The sequence below is a fragment of the Schistocerca serialis genome, chromosome 4 (assembly GCF_023864345.2).
Source record: "Schistocerca serialis cubense isolate TAMUIC-IGC-003099 chromosome 4, iqSchSeri2.2, whole genome shotgun sequence".
NCBI lineage: Eukaryota > Metazoa > Arthropoda > Insecta > Orthoptera > Acrididae > Schistocerca > Schistocerca serialis.
Window position 1 is genome coordinate 913,303,353 of NC_064641.1, and position 22,629 is coordinate 913,325,981.

At 40.0% G+C, this 22,629-nt stretch overlaps 1 protein-coding gene across 3 annotated transcripts in view; it reads right to left on the reverse strand.

Moving 5' to 3' along the window:
- LOC126473588 (neo-calmodulin-like) overlaps positions 1–22,629 on the reverse strand; it is a 109,488-nt gene that overhangs the window by 8,274 nt on the left and 78,585 nt on the right. For all 3 annotated transcript variants that reach the window (XM_050100734.1, XM_050100735.1, XM_050100736.1), the window contains one exon: positions 10,831–10,979. In XM_050100734.1, the coding sequence (XP_049956691.1) occupies positions 10,831–10,979 (149 nt within the window). The remainder of the gene's footprint in view (positions 1–10,830; positions 10,980–22,629) is intronic.

The window sequence follows — 22,629 nt, forward strand, 5'->3', positions numbered from 1 at the left end:
GACTAAGTGGCATCACTTAGCAAAGCTTGAACCTGCTTGTAACCTACACAAGGAAACATCTTGTTTATACTTAAGTTTCCTTATCATGTCTATTCATACTTGTATCTTCTGTTCACATTATTTCACTCCATTTTGCTCTTAGATTTTCACTAAACCCTTATTCATTTACTTTTTACTGTTGTCTATCATTACTTTATATCTGATATGTTATTGGCTCGTATTAACTGAAAAGTTTTAAAATTCATTGAGTTAACCATTTTTCTCTCACAAATTACACTGACAGAAAAATATCACAACACCAAAAACTAATTAATATAGAGTAATGAAATTTCAAGAATCCTTCTATCTAGGTAACATATTTAAGTGATTAACATTGCAGGATCACGGGTTGATTTTAGTGCAAGATAAGCTATTGCAAATGTGAAATTCTGGTACATTAATAAATAGTGTAACCACATGTTCAATGCAAGCAAGCATATTTAAATGCATTGTGCTGTACAGGTACTGGATGTCAGTTTGTGAGATGGAGTTCCCTGTCTGTTGTACTTGGTCAGTCAATACAGGGATGGTTAATGCTGTTTGTGGATGGCGCTGGGGTTGCCATCCAATGTTGACCCATATATGCTCAATTTGAGGTAGACTTGCAGATTGAGCAGGCCAGGATAACATGTCAGCACTTTGTAGAGCATGTTAGGTTACAATAACAATATGTGGCCAAGAGTTATGCTCTCGGAAAACACCTTCTAGAATTCTGTTTATGAATGGCAGCACAAAAAGGCCAAATCACTAGATTGCCCTCCAATGAGCTCTCACTTGACACCACTGAAATCACAAATGGTGGTAGTTTGGGGTCAGTGGAATGCGTGCTACAGTGCGCCTGGCTTGGAACTGTTTAACAGTTCATTATGTCATACTGCTGACATTGCTGCAGCAGATGCAGCATAATGCACCAGAGCCACATGCTGAACACAGTTGTCTTCCCTCTTGGTAGTGCCACATAAGGCCTTCTGGAGACTGCTTTTCTTGCAACTGTACATTCTTGTGAACAAGCCACGATTAGTCATGTTCAGTCACTACATTCCTGCCCAGTCTTTGTGCAATATTGTAGAAGGAACATCCTCATAGCCCTATTATGTGATCCCATCCAAACCCAGTGAGTGTTTATAATGGCACCTTTGTCACCTCAAAGGCATTCTTTTTCAGCATCAACTCGCCATGTCTAATTTCGACACACAACCATTACAGTGCATATTTAAAACAAACCTGATTTTCATCCTCATAGTGGCACTACTACTGCCACTCTTATGCAACTGGTGTGGAATTTGAAGAGACATCATATTTCATTTACATTGCACAATCCCTTCCTGGTGTCACAGATATTTTTTCCATCAGTATATTTTAATTTTGCATTAAAATCATGCCCTTCACATTTTTTTTATACAGGGTGGTCAGATACAGTCTGAAAAGCTTGAATGGGCATTGCAGGGTAGATTGTGTTGGGAAATAATTGTAAAGAAAAAAATTTGGTATGTTGGACCATTTCTGAGTTAATTAGCATTGAAGTTAGACAATCAGACCATTGTGCATGCAAATTCAAGCAGCCTGCCAGAGATGTTGTTACCAAATGTCCTTTTTTTTGGTTTCCTAAAATCAAACAGGAGAGAGATTCAAGAATTGGTAGTCAGGATTGAGCAGTCTCATGTGCTGTCATCTTTGCTATGAGAACAACTGACTGTGTTGGGCTGCTTGAATTTGCTGACTGGATAACTTCAATACAAAAAGCTCGGAAAAAGCACAATGTACCAAAATTTTTCTCAACAATTATTTCTTAGCACAACTTACCCTACAACACCCTTACAAGATTTCTGAACTTTTATTAGTGCAGTTTTCACTCTAACGCCTTAACTGTAAACCAACTGTGCAATTTTAAATTCACTTGTGTTTATTTAAAATCACATTGTATGATCATACATTTTTACCCACAATTTGCAACATTTATTTATGAGCATGTTTATTCCTTTTTTCATACCTTTCCTTCTAACTTACTACACAGCTCTCTATATAGGAGTTTCCAGTTATTTCCATTGTATCACTTCAACCATAAGTCTTTCATTACTTGTTTTTAACTGGAAAATAGCCAATTCCAAAGACTTTTCTTTTCTCTAGGAGAGCTCCAGTCACACACATCCTCCATCTGAAATCTTTTGTGACACATGATAACCTACCAAATGGGCTTACCTTTGAAAAGTGTCTTGGGCAGTCACCCTGTCACATCCTTCATAATCATACAATCCAATTCCAAACTATACTTGATAGCCTCTGCTCCTTTCTGAAAATCCTTTTACTCTGTGACCCCATCTTCTTGAAGGCTATCATAAACTTTTGCCCTTCAACAGTTGGAATAGCATTCCCAGCACCATTTGAGGAAGCTGTCTTAGCTACTTTGTCTTATGCCCACATGGGACTACCTGTAGCCAATACAGAGCCTACCACTCTAATGCAACCCTCCTGTCAATCCGTCATAGCTCCCCAACCGTGCCTTTCTTGCTTACTCTGCATCCCACATTTCCAGAAACTTCATCCACCCTCCATGAAGCACACTGCTCCTGATTACTCATTCCATAAACTATTGCCAACCTTTCTGCAAAGCTCTGACCCCTGGAGAAATTTCAGTACTTTCTAAAGGCCTCCCCTTTAACCCAAATACTAAGTTGAATCATGCTCAGCTTGTAGATGACCTCCTTTCCTTTACTCATCCTCTACAGTGGAAGCACTTCACACAATGCACCCCACTAGCAACAGCCAATCGAAACCTTTTGTATAACAGTGTCTAAAAGTTTCATGGTGTAATGGGACAGGAACTGGGGAAAGGTGATGACGGAAGTGAACAGTGCCCAGGATGTTGGATGAGAGGTTACAGCAATAGTTGGAGGTGCCGGTCAATTACAAATTACTACTTCAGTGGTAGGGGTGGCACAGATTTACGTTTTCAATGCTGAATGTAGCTAATTCATCAAGTGAAGTGACATGTCACCCTGATGGTTATGGTTATTTATTGGCCTTTTGGAGGAATCTTTCCTATGCAATCAACACCTAGGATCCCTTGTCTGGTTCAGATTCATGATGACATTTTCATGATCTGGTCTCATGACAAGAACAACCTTTGCTGTTTCCTCCATAACCTCAACACCTACTCCCAAATCCATTTCAACGTGGTCCTTCTCAAGTCAATGAGCCACCTTGCTAGATGTTTATCTTCACTTCTCAGATGGTTCCATAAATAAGTCTGTTCATTACCAAGCCATGAGCACCAACAGTACCTCCTCTTTGATAGCTGTCACACATTCTATCCAAAATCTCTCTCTCCTATAGCTTCACATCTCTTGAATGCTGCAACTGCAAAGGAAAACAGAAGCTGACAAAACATACCAATAACTTTACCTGATCCTTTATTGACAGACAGTACACTTTACAACACACCAAAATCGAATCTCTATGCCATGTCCTCCTCTGACATGGATACACCTGTTAACCAGCCTCCAATCAGCACTCCTCTGTCCACCCAGCATCACCCTTAGTTTGATGAGCTCAACCGCATCTTTCACCAGAACTTTGACTATCTCTAATCAAGCCCTGAGATGATAATATCCTACCTGAAATCCTACCCACATCACTGCTATCCACTCAATCTATGGAATATCCTTACCTATCCATATTCCCATCTTGCTTCCAGTCATTCACCCCATGGGTCAATCCCTTTTTATTTATTTATTTATTATTTGTTTGTCCCATAGATCAAATCAGTACAATGGCTTGTACAACTGATATGGGATAAGTCAATACAAATATACAGTTTACAGGAGTCTAAAACAGTAAACAAGAACAAAGAAGAATGATTATTTTACATAACCTACAAATTATGTTACTTAAAGTTACAGCTTTACAGAGAATTGTTACATGATCGTGACAAAATTGACTTACCAACATTCAGCTTTGATACATTATCATGCACTAAGACAATTTTGATTCCAAATATTCCTGAATGGTATAAAATCAGTCTTTTATTAAAAGAGATTTCACTGTCTGTTTGAATTTATTTATTTCTTGGATTTCTTGTATAAAAGTTGGAAGATGGTTATATAATTTTATTCCCATGCACTTGACACCATCACTGTACAGTTTTGTTGAGTGGGGAAGTATTATTAGAGAGGTTTTTGATCTTGTGTCATAATCGTGGTAATCCATATTTTTGCTAATTTTGTCGATACTTTTTTTGGTAAAGAATAATAATTCTAGTATGTATTGGCATGGGAGGGGCAAAATATTTAGTTTCTTAAATAATTTTGGCCCCAGAAGATGATTCTGTAGTTAAGTACAGAGTGAAAGAGTGCAAGGTACATTGTGGTTAGGGTACTTGTATTAGTGACGTTCCTTATTGATCAATCATGAAGCATACTTTACTAAGTTTTGTGCTGGTAACGTCAATGTGCCTTTTCCATGTGAGCGTATCAGTAATAGTGACCCCCAAAAATGTTACTTCATTTTCAAGTTTAACATTCTTTTTTTCCAGTGACATAGTTGGTAGTAATGGATTTCTGTTTTGGGCAGTGTGGAAGGTTAATCCAATTGTCTTTTTTGCATTAAGAAGCAGCCTGTTACTTTGAAGCCATCGACTTATTTGATCTGTGGTCCTATCTATATTAGATTGGAGAATTTGTTCGGGTGCAGATATGAGTACAGAGGTGTCATCAGCAAACAAAAGGGTTTTTGTGTCTGGTAGGCTGTGAGGAAGGTCATTTATGTAAAGTAAGGACAGCAAGGGGCCCAGGACGGAGCCTTGGGGAATGCCTTGCTTTATGGTATGTATGGAGGAATGTACTGTGCTAGCTGTACCTGAGAGCTTAGTTTCATTTAATTCGACATACTGCTGTTGATCTTCCAGGTAGCTTTTAAACCAATCATAGGCATTTCCTCTTATTCCAAAGGAATGCATCTTTTGCAAAAGTATACTATGATTAACCATGTCAAAGGCCTTTGTTAGATCTAGGAAGATACCTATGGCTGGGAGTTTTTTGTCCACAAGCTCCAGTGCATGATCTAGAAATTCTTGTATTGCATCAGTTGTATCTTTCTTACTTTGGAAGCCGAACTGAGCAGGTGACAGGATATTTTCTTTGTCTAGAAAGAACATGATTCTGGTGGCCATTATATATTCAAATACTTTACTAAAAGTTGAAAGCAGTGCAATGGGTCGATAATTACTTGTGAACATCCTGCTCCATACACTCACCTGCCACCCCATACCACAGTAACCACGAGACACAGCAGTTATGCTGCAATTACTGTGCAGCATTCAGTGTGGGTATGACAAGAAATCACATGTCCACTTGACCATCCAGTTGCTGAACATGTTGCATACAACAACACAAATAACATTAAAGCTGCTTAGCTACGCATGCCATTTGGATACTTCCTTCCAGCACAAGTTTCTCTGGACTATGTAGATGGGAACTGCCTCTGCAGCATATCTTGCATTCTCACAGCCCCCTTGGCCTAAACCTCTGCTAAGTAGTTTCCCACTGCCTCACCTTATCATATCTTAACTCTTTCCTCTTCTGTTGTTGTCTAGACCAGCCTTAAACATTCTGTTTGTGTACTGCATTCTCCCACCAATCGCCCCCCCCCTCCCCTCCTCCCATGCAGGTGCTGTCTCTCTCTCTCTCTCTCTCTCTCTCTCTCTCTCTCTCTCCCTCCCTCCCTCTCTCCAGGAGGAGAAGATAAGAAAAAAGTGGCCCAAATTGTGGAAGAACCAGTCATGAGTTCTTCAGCAAGATAGCACACCAGCTCAAACTGCACTCTCCATTAAGAGGTTTCTAGCGATGTACAGCATCACAGTCTGAGACCACATGTGCTATTCACCTGACTTAGCTGCCTGTGACTTATCTATTATCTGCATTAACAGAAATAAGATTTCAGACTGGTGAAGCAGAGGAAGACAAAGCGGTAGGTGTCATCAAGGAGCTCACAAAGGAAGATTTCCAGCACTCTTTCCATCTGTGGAAATTTTGCATAGGGGAGAGACTCAAGATCATAATGTTGATTAATAATTTGACCTTCAAAAACCAGTGAAGATACACAATTCCATGAAGATTTCTTGATTTGCTTGTTCAAGCTTCTTTCGCACTCAGTGAAGTTGGGCCCTCTCAGTGCATGTATTGGTACTTAGTTTCTGAATCATAAAAAAACCAAGATTCATCACATGTTATCACTCTTTTCAAGAAGTTCAGATCATTTTCAATGCTATTCAAGGTGTCATTATAAATATTTTCTTAGCCTTCTTTTTGTCCAATCGAGAGAACTTTCAGGACCAGTTTTGCACACACTTTCCTCATGTTAAATTGGTTGTGTAAAATTTGCTTTACAATTGCTATAGTTCCTGGAATTGATTGAACACCCAATTGACTGTCACATCAAATCAGATTGGATTACTTTTTCGATATTTTCATCCATTTTTTTACGTTGAAGGGCATTTAGTAAATGATAGGTTTCAGTGGGAGATTTTCCAAGTTGCATATCAAACTTCATGACAATTTGTTGCTGTTGTTTTTCCAGGAATACAAACTAACAGCTCTCCCACAGACCAAAACTACAGCCACACTGATTTGTTTAGGCATCACAGTGCCAGATTCCACTTGGAAGACTTCAAACTGGACAGTTATTGGTCATTCATATTTGGCACATGCATACTTGGCCTGTGACAGTATCAATCCTTTTATTTTATAGCCACACATCATACTCATTCTGTCGCAATGTTCCTTGCACAACAACATCAAAGATTAATCTCGAAGGCTCTCAGAATTGGTCTTTTCACCTTTTTTCTGTGATACTAGTCCACTGCATTGCCATATAGCTTTGTAATTATATGTTATTTTAGGACATTAAATATTGGCCATGTTCAATTTCTTCCTCTACTTCCTGTGCAGTTAATTTGAGTCTCAAATCATTTTCTTTACTAATCATCTTTCATGTACCTTAAAATCTAGTATAGAAATCTCATTCCTGCTGCCTGGATTCTATGTTCCTGTTTTCCTGTCAGGGCCCAACACTCTACTCCACAAAATATTACAGACACTACGTAGTTCTCTAAAATGTATAATTTTATCCTTGGAAACAATATGCTGTATTCCTCTGCACAGCTCTCATCAGGCAGTGATGTAGCATTTTTCAAAGTTTTACATATCTCTCCAGTAAGCAAAGAATTTTACTTTTAAGCATTTTTCAAAGTTTTAGATAATTCTCCAGTTAGCAAAGAATGCTACTTTTATGCATCACTAAAAAAGAGAGATAGTTAAAATTTCTAGGCGTTATCACTATTACAAAAAGTGCAACATGAGGACAAGAAGTGCAACAGAGGGTACTACTTGGTGCCAAAACAGTCTTCAAATGACCAAGTAATATCTAATGCTAAAAATGAAGGTGAAGCAGTTTGGAAAGCTTTCAAACAGGCAACAAGGAAAAACAAACAGAAATATAACAGCTTTCAGCAAAAGGCAGGGGTAGGGCAATAGATGACCTAATCACACTGGTAAATTTTGTGAATGAATATGTTTGCAGTACTGAAGGAAAATGTACAATAAAACTTTCCCAAAGCAGTTATAGCTTCTACAAATGCTATCCATCAGGTAAAATAATGATATTACACACTAGAGCTTAATTCCAGGAAAAATGGAACAAAAAACTGGAAAAAATGTTACCAGGCATAGATGAAGTACTGGTCTGTGTACTAAGAGAATACATATACAGCAAACAAGCTTCCTTAGCCAATGTGATAAATGAGAAATGCAGTTCACTTAATTTTCTACGGCATTTTAAAAGACAAGGGTTGTGCTACTAGCAAAGAAAGGTAATGTAGAAGACAAAGAAAATTACATATTTGTGTCTCTGCAGTAGTCCTTCTCCAAAATCAACTGTAAAAGACATTTTAATGAGATACTAGAACAAATATAATCTCAGCAAAGAACACTCCATTTTCCAAAATACTATATATACAGATTTGGCTATAGTGGAGATTATAAAAGTGGTGATTTATACACTAGACAATGATAACTATTAGGCAAGGATATTTTTAGAACTGTCAAATGGCTCTGACAGTACCGAATATAACATTCTACTGACTCCACTGTCGATGTGAACAGTGTCATTTGAGAGGAACTGAAGGCAGAGTTACTTCTGTCCAGGATATGATTGGCAATATCATTCAAATTTTGATCTTAACAGTAATAGTTTGTGAGCTATCTACTAGTTAATGGCAATTCATTAAAGCACATCAAGAAAAGAAAGAGTCCTACAATGGAACCCTGAGGAATTGCCTTGTAACTTTACAGCAACAGCTCATTTCCTGTTATGTGCAATTAAGTAATTTTCTATTTCATATGCTCAGATAAGAATGAAAACAGATGGATACCTTACCCCTAATTCTATAGCTGACTTATCCTCACTGTGTTCCACATAGTTCTGAGTTTTGTGTGTCCTAGTTGCATACATTCATTTCTTTATTTCAAGTTTTCATTTACATCCATACTCTGGCAAACCACAGTGAAGAGCATGGCACAAGATACTGCCCACTGTAGGCCTAGCTCCCTGTTCCTGCTCGAACTTCACACATTCCTTCTACCACTCTAACGTACCTACATAATCATTTCCCATTCTCTGCTTACCACTTCTCCTTCCTCCCTACCCCATGCACAGCTCTCTTTATGCTGCTCCAAACAGACCACTACCATTTCCTACCATCACAGGCAGCACTACAGCAAGTTAAGTACAGACCAGCCAATCAGTTTTACAAGTTTCTCAAGTGAATTTTGTCTTTTGGAGCATATAAACAAAGTGTTCAAGAGTTGAATAGTTCCAGGTATTATTGTGCTGACTGCTTCCCTTATCATGTGTATACACATTAAAGCATTTTGTATTACCTAGTGTCATTGATATAGATATTCTGTTGAAAAATAAATAATAAACTAATTTCATATAAGGAAGTACATCACATTCCCTTATGCAAATAAAATTAACACCTCCCTATCACATGAGGTGATGCAGATGTGAAGACAGTGGACATGCATTTTGCAAGATCAAGGAGAAATGAAGAGCTTTGTCAGCTGTCCTGCAGAAGACAGAAGGCAAAGATCTTTGTCTCAGTTTCCACACTCATAATTCATAGGTGCCTCTCAACAAGGGGTTCAGCTGTCCATGTAGTGGCGTATTCCCTGGAACCTCCATATGAGAATGTTTATGTGGTTCCTTCAACAAATTCATGGTCAAATTCCTACCATTCTTATTCATGTAAGCTAATGTTCCAGCAACAAAATACAGTATTAATTGGTTTGTAACCTTCCTTCTTATTAAAAATTTATTTTTATGCAACTCAATTAATAACCCATTAGATGTGATGTACAACACTGAAGAGCCAAAGAAACTGGTGCACTTGCCTAATATCGTGTAGGGCCTCTGCAAGCACGCAGAAGTGCCGCAACACAATGTGGCATGGACTCAACTTACATCTGAAGTAGTGCTAGAAGGAACTGACACCATGAATCCTGCAGGGCTGTCCATAAATCCTTACAATTACGGGGGGTGAAGATCTTTTATGAACATCACGTTGCAACGTGTTCCAGAAATTCCCAATAATTAAACTCAGAAGAGTAGTCCTGGAACCACTCTGAAGCAATTCTGGACATTTGTGATGTTGCATTGTCCTGCTGGAATTGCCCAAGTCTGTCAGAATGCACAATGGACATGAATGAATGCAGGTTATCAGACAGGATGCTTACATACGCGTCACCTGTCAGAGTCGTATCTAGATGTATCAGGGGTGCCATATCACTCCAACTGCACCCACATCATTATAGAGAGTCCACCAGCTTGAGAAGTCCTCTGCTGACATGTAGGGTCCATAGATTCATGAGGTTGTCTTTGTACCTGTACACATCTTTCCACTGGATACAATTTGAAATGAATCTTGTCTGACCAGGCAACATCTTTCCAGTCATCAACAGTCCAATGTCAGTGTTGATGGGCCCAAGTGAGGTGTAAAGCTTTGTGCCATGCCATCATCAAGGGTACATGAGTGCACCTATGGCTTCAAAAGCCCATATTGATGATGTTTCAATGAATGGTTCACATGCTGACACTTGTTGATGGGTCAGCATTGAAATCTTCAACAGTTTGCAGAAGGATTGCACTTCTGTCGCACTGAATGGTTCACTTCAGTCATCGTTGGTCCTGTTCTTGTGTGATCTTTTTCTGGTCCAGCGATGTCAAAGATTTCATGTTTTGCCAGATTCCTGATTGATATTTACGGTATGCTTGTGAAATGGTTGTATGGGAAAATCCCCACTTCATCGCTACCTCAGAGATGCTGTGCTCCATCACTCATGTACCAACTATGAAACTGCATTTACACTGAGTTGCCATTATAGCAGCAGTAACCAATCTAACAAGTGTGCCAGACACTTGTTGCTGACCACAGTGCCATATTCTGTCTGTTTACATATCTTTGTATTTGAATACACATGCCTATAACAGTTTCTTTGGAACTTCAGTGTACATTATTTCATAATGTGGAATCCAGTTTCACAGGAGGACATAATGAACAATGTAAATTACAGTACATAAATTAAGCATTTCCTAATTTTATTCTGTTTCTTTCATCCCAAAATGCCATTGGCATTCGGACAGATTATTCTTCTACAAAACCTATATGCTTGGCCTAGGCAGCTGCTACAACAATTTCCACTGATTCAGAAATCATACAATAATATATAAGTGACTAACCTTCATAGTTGACCATGCCATCCCCATCAAGATCAGCCTCTCGAATCATATCATCAACTTCTTCATCAGATAGCTTCTCTCCAAGGTTTGTCATTACATGCCGTAGCTCTGAATTCGAGATCAGACCATCATTGTTTTTATCAAACACTCTGGAGAACAACAGAAAAAGGGATTTCAAATATTAAATTATTATATTTCACATTACTTTTCAATCACCATTTCATGATATTTGAAATGTAAACAATTTTATCATTAAAACAAGTTTTCATTGTTTTCACTTGGTAAACTCAGAAAATATCCAAATATTGCTCTAATTTCATTTTAATTCTTTCACTAACACAGAAAAGCAAACAAACTGAGACACTACTTCTTTCAGAATTTCTAAAAGTGTTAAAGACAAATAATCTTGCTTTACTTAGTTATGTCATGCACTGTCAGCTGCAGTAACTGTGCAAGAGGCTAATGTGTGTGTTACAAAACTTCAGGGTTTCCATGTACATCTCATAGGTCATATGACACTTATGCACTTGGTAACAGAAGAAGAATAGTACAGTAAGTGTAACTGTCTAAAAAGTGCATGTTATATGATCATCAAGTTGTTGACTGGATACGGGCAACAGTGAATCACAATGCTGTCTTTAAATAATACACGGACAAAAGGTAAGCACCCACCATACAGTTGAGGTATTGAAAATGCAACAGCCACATAAACAAGACTGAAGACAGTTGAGCTTTTGGACAGTGTCCTGTGTCAGGAAACACACACACACACACACACACACACACACACACACACACACACACACACACACACACGAGGCAAACACAATTTCCTTTTCATTACTTTACTAATCTGTTCTCATTCAAAATACATTCTGATATGCCATGATTACACACTATGTTTTGCTAAACTGTATTATTCAGTGTACAGTTAACTGGGTGCTGCTGAAAATAATGTAATAGTTAACATAGAAACACTTTCTTTGATGTGAGATTCATAATTTACAATAGGTACTTATAAACCACATTCAGTTTAAAGTTCAACCCTGCTAAAAAATGCTTCCTCTTATGTTGACATATCTTGAATGAAAGTTCTCATTTTCCTCTTTCAAGCAAACTTGTTACTTTTCCCAAAAACCAAATATTTCAAAAGTTATTCATATTCCAAATTTTTGTATTCGAGAATATTCAAACCTCAAAATGAAATGACAGTGCACATTAAAACTTTGTTCTCATAAAACAGTAGCCATTATCTTGCCAAGAAAATCATTACCTTTATGTTAAATGTATTTACTTTGCTGCCTATTATATCTTTGTACCAGTCGTTTTTTTCTGTCTTTTACATCAATATCTGAAAAGTAATAGTCTCATATTTTACTGTTTTGTGATTTATGTAGTCTGCTCTTCAGTATGTAGTGATTGTGAATGAGGTCACAGGCAGACCACACAAGGCAATTAATGTGTGACTGATGTGTGAACTTCTAAATCAGTCTGAACGTGGGAATAAATACATAAAATTCTATTCAAAACTGTATGTTCAATTGCAATGCCACTTGTTAATGTTCACTGGGATAATAATAGTCTACCTTGTTTTTTGTCACCTGTGATGTTAAATTGAAATACTTCATGACAAGAAAACTAATCATCTAAAATAATTATGAAAGAAAATCACATCTTCGTTGTGTATATAATTTACAGTTGTTCAATGTTCCTCACAATTCTCAAGAAGTAGTACGGAAAAAAATTAATTCAATACGGGTTAAGATGCATACATAACAGGTCAGTAAGTTACAACACATTCACAGCTATATTGTCCTTGCTGACTACTTTCTTCTGGTATTGCAACTCAACTAAGCTTTCTTCTCTGAAGCTCCAGTTGGGTTGTGGAACCAGGGTAATGTAATTGGTCAGCATATATGAAGAACACTGTCCAAAAGCTAAGCCATATTTTCAGTCTTATTTTTGTTTCACTAAGAACTTTAGTATATACAAGAAAAGAGAAATATATCTAAAAACAAAGATGATGTGACTTACCAAATGAAAGCGCTGGCACGTCGATAGACACACAAACAAACACAAAAATACACACAAAATTCTAGCTTTTGCAACCAACGGTTGCTTCGTCAGGAAAGAGGGAAGGAGAGGGAAAGACGAAAGGATTTGGGTTTTAAGGGACAGGGTAAGAAGTCATTCCAATCCTGGGAGCGGAAAGACTTACCTTAGGGGGAAAAAAGGACGGGTATACACTCGCACACACACACATATCCATCCACACATATACAGACACAAGCAGACATATACAGAGGCAAAGAGTTTGGGCAGAGATGTCAGTCGAGGCAGAAGTGCAGAGGCAAAGATGTTGTTGACTGACAGGTGAGGTATGAGTGGTGACAACTTGAAACTTCTTTCCTCATTACCTTAGCCAGCTTCATCCTGACCCACAACTTCTTCACTTTTGAAGGCCAGACATACCAACAATTAAAGGTAACAGCCATGGGTACCAGGATGGCCCCTCGTACGCCAACCTATTCATGGGTCGCTTAGAGGAAGCCTTCTTGGTTACCCAGGCCTGCCAACCCAAAGTTTGGTACAGATTTATTGATTACATCCTCATGATCTGGACTCACAGTGAAGAAGAACTCCAGAATTTCCTCTCCAACTTCAACTCCTTTGGTTCCATCAGATTCACCTGGTCCTACTCCAAATCCTATGCCACTTTCCTCGATGTTGACCTCCACCTGTCCAATGGCCAGCTACACACGTCCGTCCACATCAAACCCAACAACAAGCAACAGTACCTCCATTATGACAGCTGCCACCCATTCCACATCAAACGATCCCTTCCCTGCAGCCTAGGTCTTCATGGCAAATGAATCTGCTCCAGTCCGGAATCCCTGAACCATTACACCAACAACCTGACAACAGCTTTATATCCCGCAACTACCCTCCCGACCTGATACAGTAGCAAATAACCAGAGCCACTTCCTCATCCTCTCAAACCCAGAACCTCCCACAGAAGAATCACAAAAGTGCCCCACTTGTGACAGGATACTTTCTGGGACTGGATCAGACTCTGAATGTGGCTCTCCAGCAGGGATACGACTTCCTGAAATCCTGCCCTGAAATGAGATCCATCCTTCATGAAATCCTCCCCACTCCACCAAGAATGTCTTTCCACCATCCACCTAACCTTCGTAACCTCTTAGTTCATCCCTATGAAATCCCCGAACCACCTTCCCTACCCTCTGGCTCCTACCCCTGTAACCGCCCCCCGGTGTAAAACCTGTCCCATGCACCCTCCCACCACCACCTACTCCAGTCCTGTAACCCAGAAGGTGTACACGATCAAAGGCAGAGCCACGTGTGAAAGCACCTACGTGATCTACCAACTGACCTGCCTACACTGTGATGCATTCTATGTGGGATTGACCAGCAACAAACTGTCCATTCGCATGAATGGACACAGGCAGACAGTGTTTGTTGGTAATGAGTATCACCCTGTGGCTAAACATGCCTTGGTGCACAGCCAGTACAAATTGGCACAGTGTTACACCATCCGGGTTATCTGGATACTTCCCACTAACACCAACCTATCCGATTTCTGGAGATGGGAACTTGTTCTTCAATATATCCTCTCTTCCCATTATCCACCAGGCCTCAATCTCCGCTAATTTCAAGTTGCCGCCACTCATACCTCACCTGTCATTCAACAACATCTTTGCCTCTGCACTTCCACCTCGACTGACATCTCTGCCCAAACTCTTTGCCTCTATATATGTCTGCTTGTGTCTGTATGTGTGTGGATGGATATGTGTGTGTGTACGAGTGTATACCCGTCCTTTTTTCCCCCTAAGTTAAGTCATTCCGCTCCCGGGATAGGAATGACTTCTTACCCTGTCCCTTAAAACCCAAATCCTTTCGTCTTTCCCTCTCCTTCCCTCTTTCCTGACGAAGCAACCGTTGGTTGCGAAAGCTAGAATTTTGTGTGTACGTTTGTGTTTGTTTGTGTGTCTATCGACATGCCAGCACTTTCGTTTGGTAAGTCACATCATCTTTGTTTTTAGACATATTTTTCCCACGTGGAATGTTTCCCTCTATTATATTCATATCATTAATTTGAACCCAACAATTACGTTTGTTATTGTCACTGTTGCATTTCGAAATCTTTTCTGTCGTCTTATTTTCTCTTTTTGTTGTTGCCAGTAGTTTCACTTTGTATTCACCTTCTGCTTTTTACCGTAATATACTATACAATTTTATCCCGCCTATATACACTCAATAATACGTCACCCACTTCCAAACCATAACAAAAAAAAAATTTCCGCTTCAACACTACCACTGCTATATAATCCACCGTTTCTAGTCCACAAACAGTTCCTTTCACCTATTAAACAACCATTTCGTCTAGTTCTGATAACTTTCGCTTTATTTCCATTTCCGTTTTTCCCACATCACTGATAATTTTTAGCCGCTTCCCACAGATTTTAACGTCATTATTTCTTCGCCAGACAATTGTTAGCCTCATTTTCATAATCTGCCACCACAAAATCACTCCTTTTAATACATTTACACGCAGTTTTTTCGAAATTTTCCCGAATTTCTCCATCCTTTAACGTGTTTTTGCGGCAACACAACCACCTAACCTTTGTGCACATCGTTGTCTACCAACCCAAGTTCACCACAGGATCAACATAGCCCAGCTTTAACCAACACTTTTTCGCCTTTTTTCACAACAGATCTCCAGTTACTTTCTCCAGTTATTTTCATTTTCATTTCAGCCTCATGTTACACTTTCCACCTTCTAATACCATGTCACCCTCACAACACCCCCACAACGACCCCATTCAGTTTTATTTACATTCCCTCTGCAAACATGCCTTCACCCTAGCCAGATTACGTACGCATATTTTATTTTCTCAGGCTTGTCTGACATTTGGCATTACCCCCAAAGGCCTCACATTTAAAGTTCCCATCTCTGGCTGCAACCCTTCTTTCCATCAGTCCCTATACCAGTTCCAAACTGAACAATCCATTGCCCTCACACACCTAATCCTTCACCTACACATCAACTCAGCCAATGAACACACCCGTCAACTCCCATCCTTAATAAAAGTCCTCAATCTTTCCTCTCCCACATCCACACTGGGTGTTCAGAGCATCCTCCTACAGGCCAACCGCAAATTAGAACAGCATGCCACCCTTCACCTCAAAAAACTATCCAATCTCCTGGTTTCCCACCTCCGGAAAGGCAACTCACTCACCCTTCACAACCTTTCCAGCAAACCTCAACCTGCTCTCATTGCACACAAACCCAGTCTCTCCCATCTACTCAATCTCCCACTTCCCGCTCCACTCCCTCCAAAACCTCAAAATTCCAATCAACACAATCTGGAACCACAACACCCTAACTCAATAGTTAACCTTTCGTCCAAACCTCTCTCCCAATCCGAAACCTCTGTACTATCCAAAGGCCTCAGCTTCAGCCCAACTCCCAGATTCAACCAAACAGCCCTCATCAACTGTCCTACACTCGTACTCTCTGCTGGAAGTATCACTTTGCCATGAAGAAAAATGGTCCTAATCCTACCCCTAATGATCCAACTCCCCAAGACACTATCCAAATTGAACCCTGCCTGGAACAGTTCCATCCTCTGTCACAGCGGGACCCACCTCCTCTTCCTCAAAATCACCCTCTCCAAACCTTCCAGGAATTTCTGACTTCCAGCCTTGCCTCTCAATCCTTCTTAAAAACCTTAATCCTACTCCCAACATCACCACTGCTGAAGCCCAGGCTATCCGTGATCTGAAGGCTGACCGGTCCATCATCATCCCTCCAGCGGACAAGTGTCCACGACCGTGGTACTTGATCGTCGGGACTATGTGGCTGAGGGACTGCGTCAGCTTCCAGACAACACCACATACAAAGTTTGCCAAGGTAATCCCATTCCTGATGTCCAGGCAGAGCTTCAAGGAATCCTCAGAACCTTAGGCCCCCTACAAAACCTTTCACCTGACTCCATCAACCTCCTGACCCCACCGACACCCCGCACCCCTACCTTCTACCTTCTTCCTAAAATTCACAAACCCAATCATCCCGGCCGCCCCATTGTAGCTGGTTACCAAGCCCCCACAGAACGTATCTCTGCCTACGTAGATCAACACCTTCAACCCATTACATGCAGTCTCCCATCCTTCGTCAAAGACACCAACCACTTTCTCGAATGCCTGGAATCCTTACCCAATCCGTTACCCCCAGAAACCATCCTTGTAACCATTGATGCCACTTCCTTATACAAAAATATCCTGCACATCCAGGGCCTCGCTGCGATGGAGCACTTCCTTTCACGCCGATCACCTGCCACCCTACCTAAAACCTCTTTCTTCATTACCTTAGCCAGCTTCATCCTGACCCACAACTTCTTCACTTTTGAAGGCCAGACATACCAACAATTAAAGGAAGCAGCCATGGGTACCAGGATGGCTCCCTCGTATGCCAACCTATTCATGGGTCGCTTAGAGGAAGCCTTTTTGGTTACCCAGGCCTGCCAACCCTAAGTTTGGTACAGATTTATTGATGACATCTTCATGATCTGTACTCACAGTGAAGAAGAACTCCAGAATTTCCTCTCCAACTTCAACTCCTTTGGTTCCATCAGATTCACCTGGTCCTACTCCAAATCCTATGCCACTTTCCTCGATGTTGACCTCCACCTGTCCAATGGCCAGCTACACACGTCCGTCCACATCAAACCCAACAACAAGCAACAGTACCTCCATTATGACAGCTGCCACCCATTCCACATCAAATGATCCCTTCCCTACAGCCTAGGTCTTCGTGGCAAACGAATCTGCTCCAGTCCGGAATCCCTGAACCATTACACCAACAACCTGACAACAGCTTTCGCATCCCGCAACTGCCCTCCCGACCTGGTACAGAAGCAAATAACCAGAGCCACTTCCTCATCCTCTCAAACCCAGAACCTCCCACAGAAGAACCACAAAAGTGCCCCACTTGTGACAGAATACTTTCTGGGACTGGATCAGACTCTGAATGTGGCTCTCCAGCAGGGATACGACTTCCTCAAATCCTGCCCTGAAATGAGATCCATCCTTGATGAAATCCTCCCCATTCTACCAAAAGTGTCTTTCTGCCATCCACCTAACCTTCGTAACCTCTTAGTTCATTCCTATGAAATCCCCAAACCACCTTCCCTACCCTCTGGCTCCTACCCTTGTAACCGCGCCCGGTGTAAAACCTGTCCCATGCACCCTCCCACCACCACCTACTCCAGTCCTGTAACCCAGAAGGTGTACACGATCAAAGGCAGAGCCACGTGTGAAAGCACCCACGTGATCTACCAACTGACCTGCCTACACTGTCATGCATTCTATGTGGGAATGACCAGCAACAACTGTCCATTCGCATGAATGGACACAGGCAGACAGTGTTTGTTGGTAATGAGGATCACCCTGTGGTGGCTAAACATGCCTTGGTGCACGGTCAGCACATCTTGACATAGTGTTACAACATCCGGGTTATCTGGATACTTCCCGCTAACACCAACCTATCCAAACTCCGGAGACGGGAACTTGCTCTTCAATATATCCTCTCTTCCTGTTATCCACCAGGCCTCAATCTCTGCTAATTGCAAGTTGCCACCACTCAAACCTCACCTGTCATTCAACAACATCTTTGCCTCTGCACTTCCGCCTTGACTGACATCTCTGCCCAAACTCTTTGCCTCTGTATATGTCTGCTTATGTCTGTATATGTGTGGATGGATATGTGTGTGTGTGTGAGTGTATACCCTTTCATCTTTCCCTCTCCTTCCCTCTTTCCTGACGAAGCAACCGTTGGTTGCAAAAGCTAGAATTTTGTGTGTATGTTTGTGTTTGTTTGTGTGTCTATCAACGTGCCAACACTTTCGTTTGGTAAGTCACATCATCTTTGTTTTTAGATATATTTTTCCCACGTGGAATGTTTCCCTCTATTATATTCAAGAAAATAGAAACATTGTTGAATAATTCAAAATAAATAAAAGTGGGCAAAGAAGAATGTTGATATCACAATCAGTAATGTTGGTGATCAAGTGTTGAGCAAGAATGCAGTTTCCAAGCCCTTGTAGATTAGTATGAAAATGTAGAGGCTTCTGATCCACTTTGAGTATGTGAACAAAGTACTAGTAGTGAGTAATCACTCTCACAAACACTACTCTTCTAATATGTTTACAAGAGTTTTCTTGATAACTGCCTCATTTAAGACAAACAAGCTATATACTTTATTACACATCACACAGAAATGTTGAATTTTACTAACTAGTTTAGTCTTTTGTCATTCACATGTCTCCTTAGTTTCAATGGTCTGGACATTTAATCTTTTCATATTATCTGTGGACTGCAATTATGCTTCATTTGAGAACAGTACCATTTTCTGTGACAGCATCTTCCTTCATTTTCAGTTCTTTTTGTAGCACAAGATATGCATACAAACACTTCCACCAATGGTAGCTTGTCAAAATTAGGAAAACATGTTTAATTCCTTCCTCTTTGTTGTTTTTCCTTCCTCAGTGTCATTCATTGTTTATTTTCATCAGGGTTTCACAGAAATTCTTATGCATTCATTCCATATTCTTAAACACACACACACACACACACACACACACACACACACACACACACACACAAAGAAAAAAAATGTCAAGGAGTGATGTGCTTGACATCATAATAATTACTATTAATATCTATGTTACTAAATGGCTAACCCAGTTTGCATTTCATAGTTTATGTATTCCTCCCTGCAAGTTGCCTATCTAACAGCTTTCAGAGAAAAAGAATCAGCATTTTGTACAGTTATTGACCAAATTTAAAAATTGAAAATGTCATCACGATCAACTCATTAAGAGGTATAATCTAATGTTAAAGGTAAGATGGTTCCTATAGTTAGAAACTGTGAATATAGGGTGTTCAAAAAAAAGTGTCGAACACTTTGAGAAGTAGTAGTACTCATCAAAACAAGAAAAATAAATCAAATAAACAGGGGTCTGAAAATGAATAATTTCTAAGGTAAGTCCAATAAACTGGAAATGCTACTTTCTGCAATAAACCAGTGTTTACAAAGAGGTGTTCAACATGATGTCCATGGATGACAATGCACCCCTTTGCCTGCCAGTTTAAGTTTAAGGAACCCTTTGAAGTATACCCAGTTGTTGTTGTACATGCTGCCATGCATTGAACATACAACCCTGTAGTGTCCACACAACTGATTGGTGTGGTATAGATCCATTCCTTCAAGGTTCCTCATAAACAAAAGTCTAGGGGCCTGGGGAATGAGCAGGCCAAGGTGTGGGCTTCCACTGACCAATCCAGCAGTCCTGAAATATCTGTGTCGATGTTCACGAACATTGTGACAAAATTGTGCTGGTGTGTCATCATGCATGAACCACATTTGTACTTGTTAATGCAATGGCACAGCCACCAGCAAGGTGCATTAATGACACAGCTCAGATAGTGTGTCCCAGTTAACCTTTGCAGTAGCAAGTATGGCCCTATTAATCTATCACCATACACTGATTGGGAATTGTTGTTAATGCTCCCTTTCCTGTATTGTTTGGGGATTTACATGTGCCCATATATGATGGTTAAGGAAATTCATGCCATTTTTTGTGAACACTGCCTCATTCACAAATAAAATCTTGGGTGTCAGCCGAGGATCTGCAGCACACTTCTGCTACAGCCATCAACAGAACCAGCACTTGCCATGATGATCATGTGGCCTTAGGACCTGAATGCACTGTAGATGATATGGATATAGCAACTGTTTATGAAGTACTCCACAGATAAGAGAAAGAGACATGCCTTCTGCTGCTGCTAATCATCACACACTGGCCCCAGGGGTTTCTTCCACCAAACGTATCCCATCCTCCTCCGTGTCAGGCATGCGGACTGTGTGGAGCCTTCCACTGTCAGTCTTCCCAGGTGCAAGAGTACCTGCATCTCTCAGAGGCTGGAAAAGTTTGCCAAACAGCTTACCAGAGGGCACTATGTGCTGTGGATATTTTTCAGAGTAGAGGGCACAGCCTCACCTGCTACAACCATTTGCTAAACCATAGCAGAATATCATATCTACCATTTCAGTTGTCGAGTAGTAGGCTTCCATTGCTAACAGGTGGTGGAAGGGAAACATTTGTACGTACAACCAGGAAACACATAAATGAATTTGCATTTGGAAGAAGGTAAAACACCATGATCGATATCCAGGTTTGACAGAACTGTGCAAAAGGCACACAGAGTACTGTGAGTAAGATATCACAATTCTCTGCCAACACATTTGATGGAGTGCCAATGCAATGACTGTGCTAATATCTGCAACCAAACACCACAAGCCCTTTCTATAAACACGTCTTTATCTCTCTGTTTTTCTGAAACCATGTTTATTGTACTTATTTTCCTTGTTTCAGAGAGTATTACCACCTCTCAAGGTATTCGATACTTTATTTTGAACATCTTGTACATCTTGTGACAGGGTAACTTACACTGTGGAAATTACCCAGACTGTGTTCCCCCACTATTTGAGAACAACAGCACGTAGTAATTCTAATAAACTATATGCAACATTTCAAATATTTAGGAAACTTTTTGTCACCAAAAGCCTCCACAACATAATGAAAGGTAGAAAGTTTATCACTTACTACATTTTTGCTGATAATGGAATAAACTTCAGCATCTGGCATGACATTTTAATTTATTGCTTCTGTACTAGGAATTCTACTTGCAAGACATTTTGCACACAGTATCCATATATACTACTGACTGTACCAGCAAAATCATATTGTCATACAATACACAATCCAGGAGCTATGATGCCATAAACATTGAAGCGAGTTAATCATACCCATCCAGTGTTTGGTAATGAGAGTACCTAGTGACTTCCAAGAAACTTTAAAAATAATTCAATCCTTTTCTAAACTTACCCCCACTTGCACACTTAACATCAAGTATTTGACACGTTAAGTCACTTGTAACAGGCGTTCAAAGCAGTTTTATAGATGGTAGTTCAATTTCTTAAAGAATAGAAGGTTTACTGTGATCTACAGAACATGAAAAGAATTACGTCTTGCTGCTTTGAAACCAATTAAGGCATCTTCCAGTAAGCTACTGACATTGCTCCTGCTTAAATATGCAAGCTCTAAACATAAGATGAAATATCAACAATATCATGAAAAGGATAGATTGTAAACATGATACACTGAGCTGCAGACACTCACAACAAGATAGCTTTCAGCCAGAGTCTTCTTGAAAGAAGAAAACACATGCACACCTCACATATACAACCATTATTTTCAGCTGCTCTGGGCACAGATAGTAGTATTGTGTGCATGAGGTGTGGTTCCTTGTGAGAATATGCACATGTTTTCTTCTTTGAAGAAGGCTCTGGCCAGAAGCTAAATGTGTAACAGTCATCTTCTTGTGCTTGCTGCAACTCAATATATCATCTTTATTATGAGTAATAACCTACTCTTTTCATAATACTGTTGATATTCCTACCTGGACTTTCCATTGTTTCTAAAAAGACGAAGAAAAAAAAGTGTATGTCCTGTAAAGGGGAAGGAAAGATGAAGTTGAGCAAAAACTGTAAAAACTTAGTTAATGTTAAAATTAGTTTAATTCATTTTCAGTTCAACAGTGTTTGTTCCATTAAGTGTGTGATTTGTACATTTTCAGAGTTTATTTCACAAGTGAAAATTATATTACATGAAGAGCAGGGAAAATTTTTTGGGATTCATTTTTATATATTTCTAT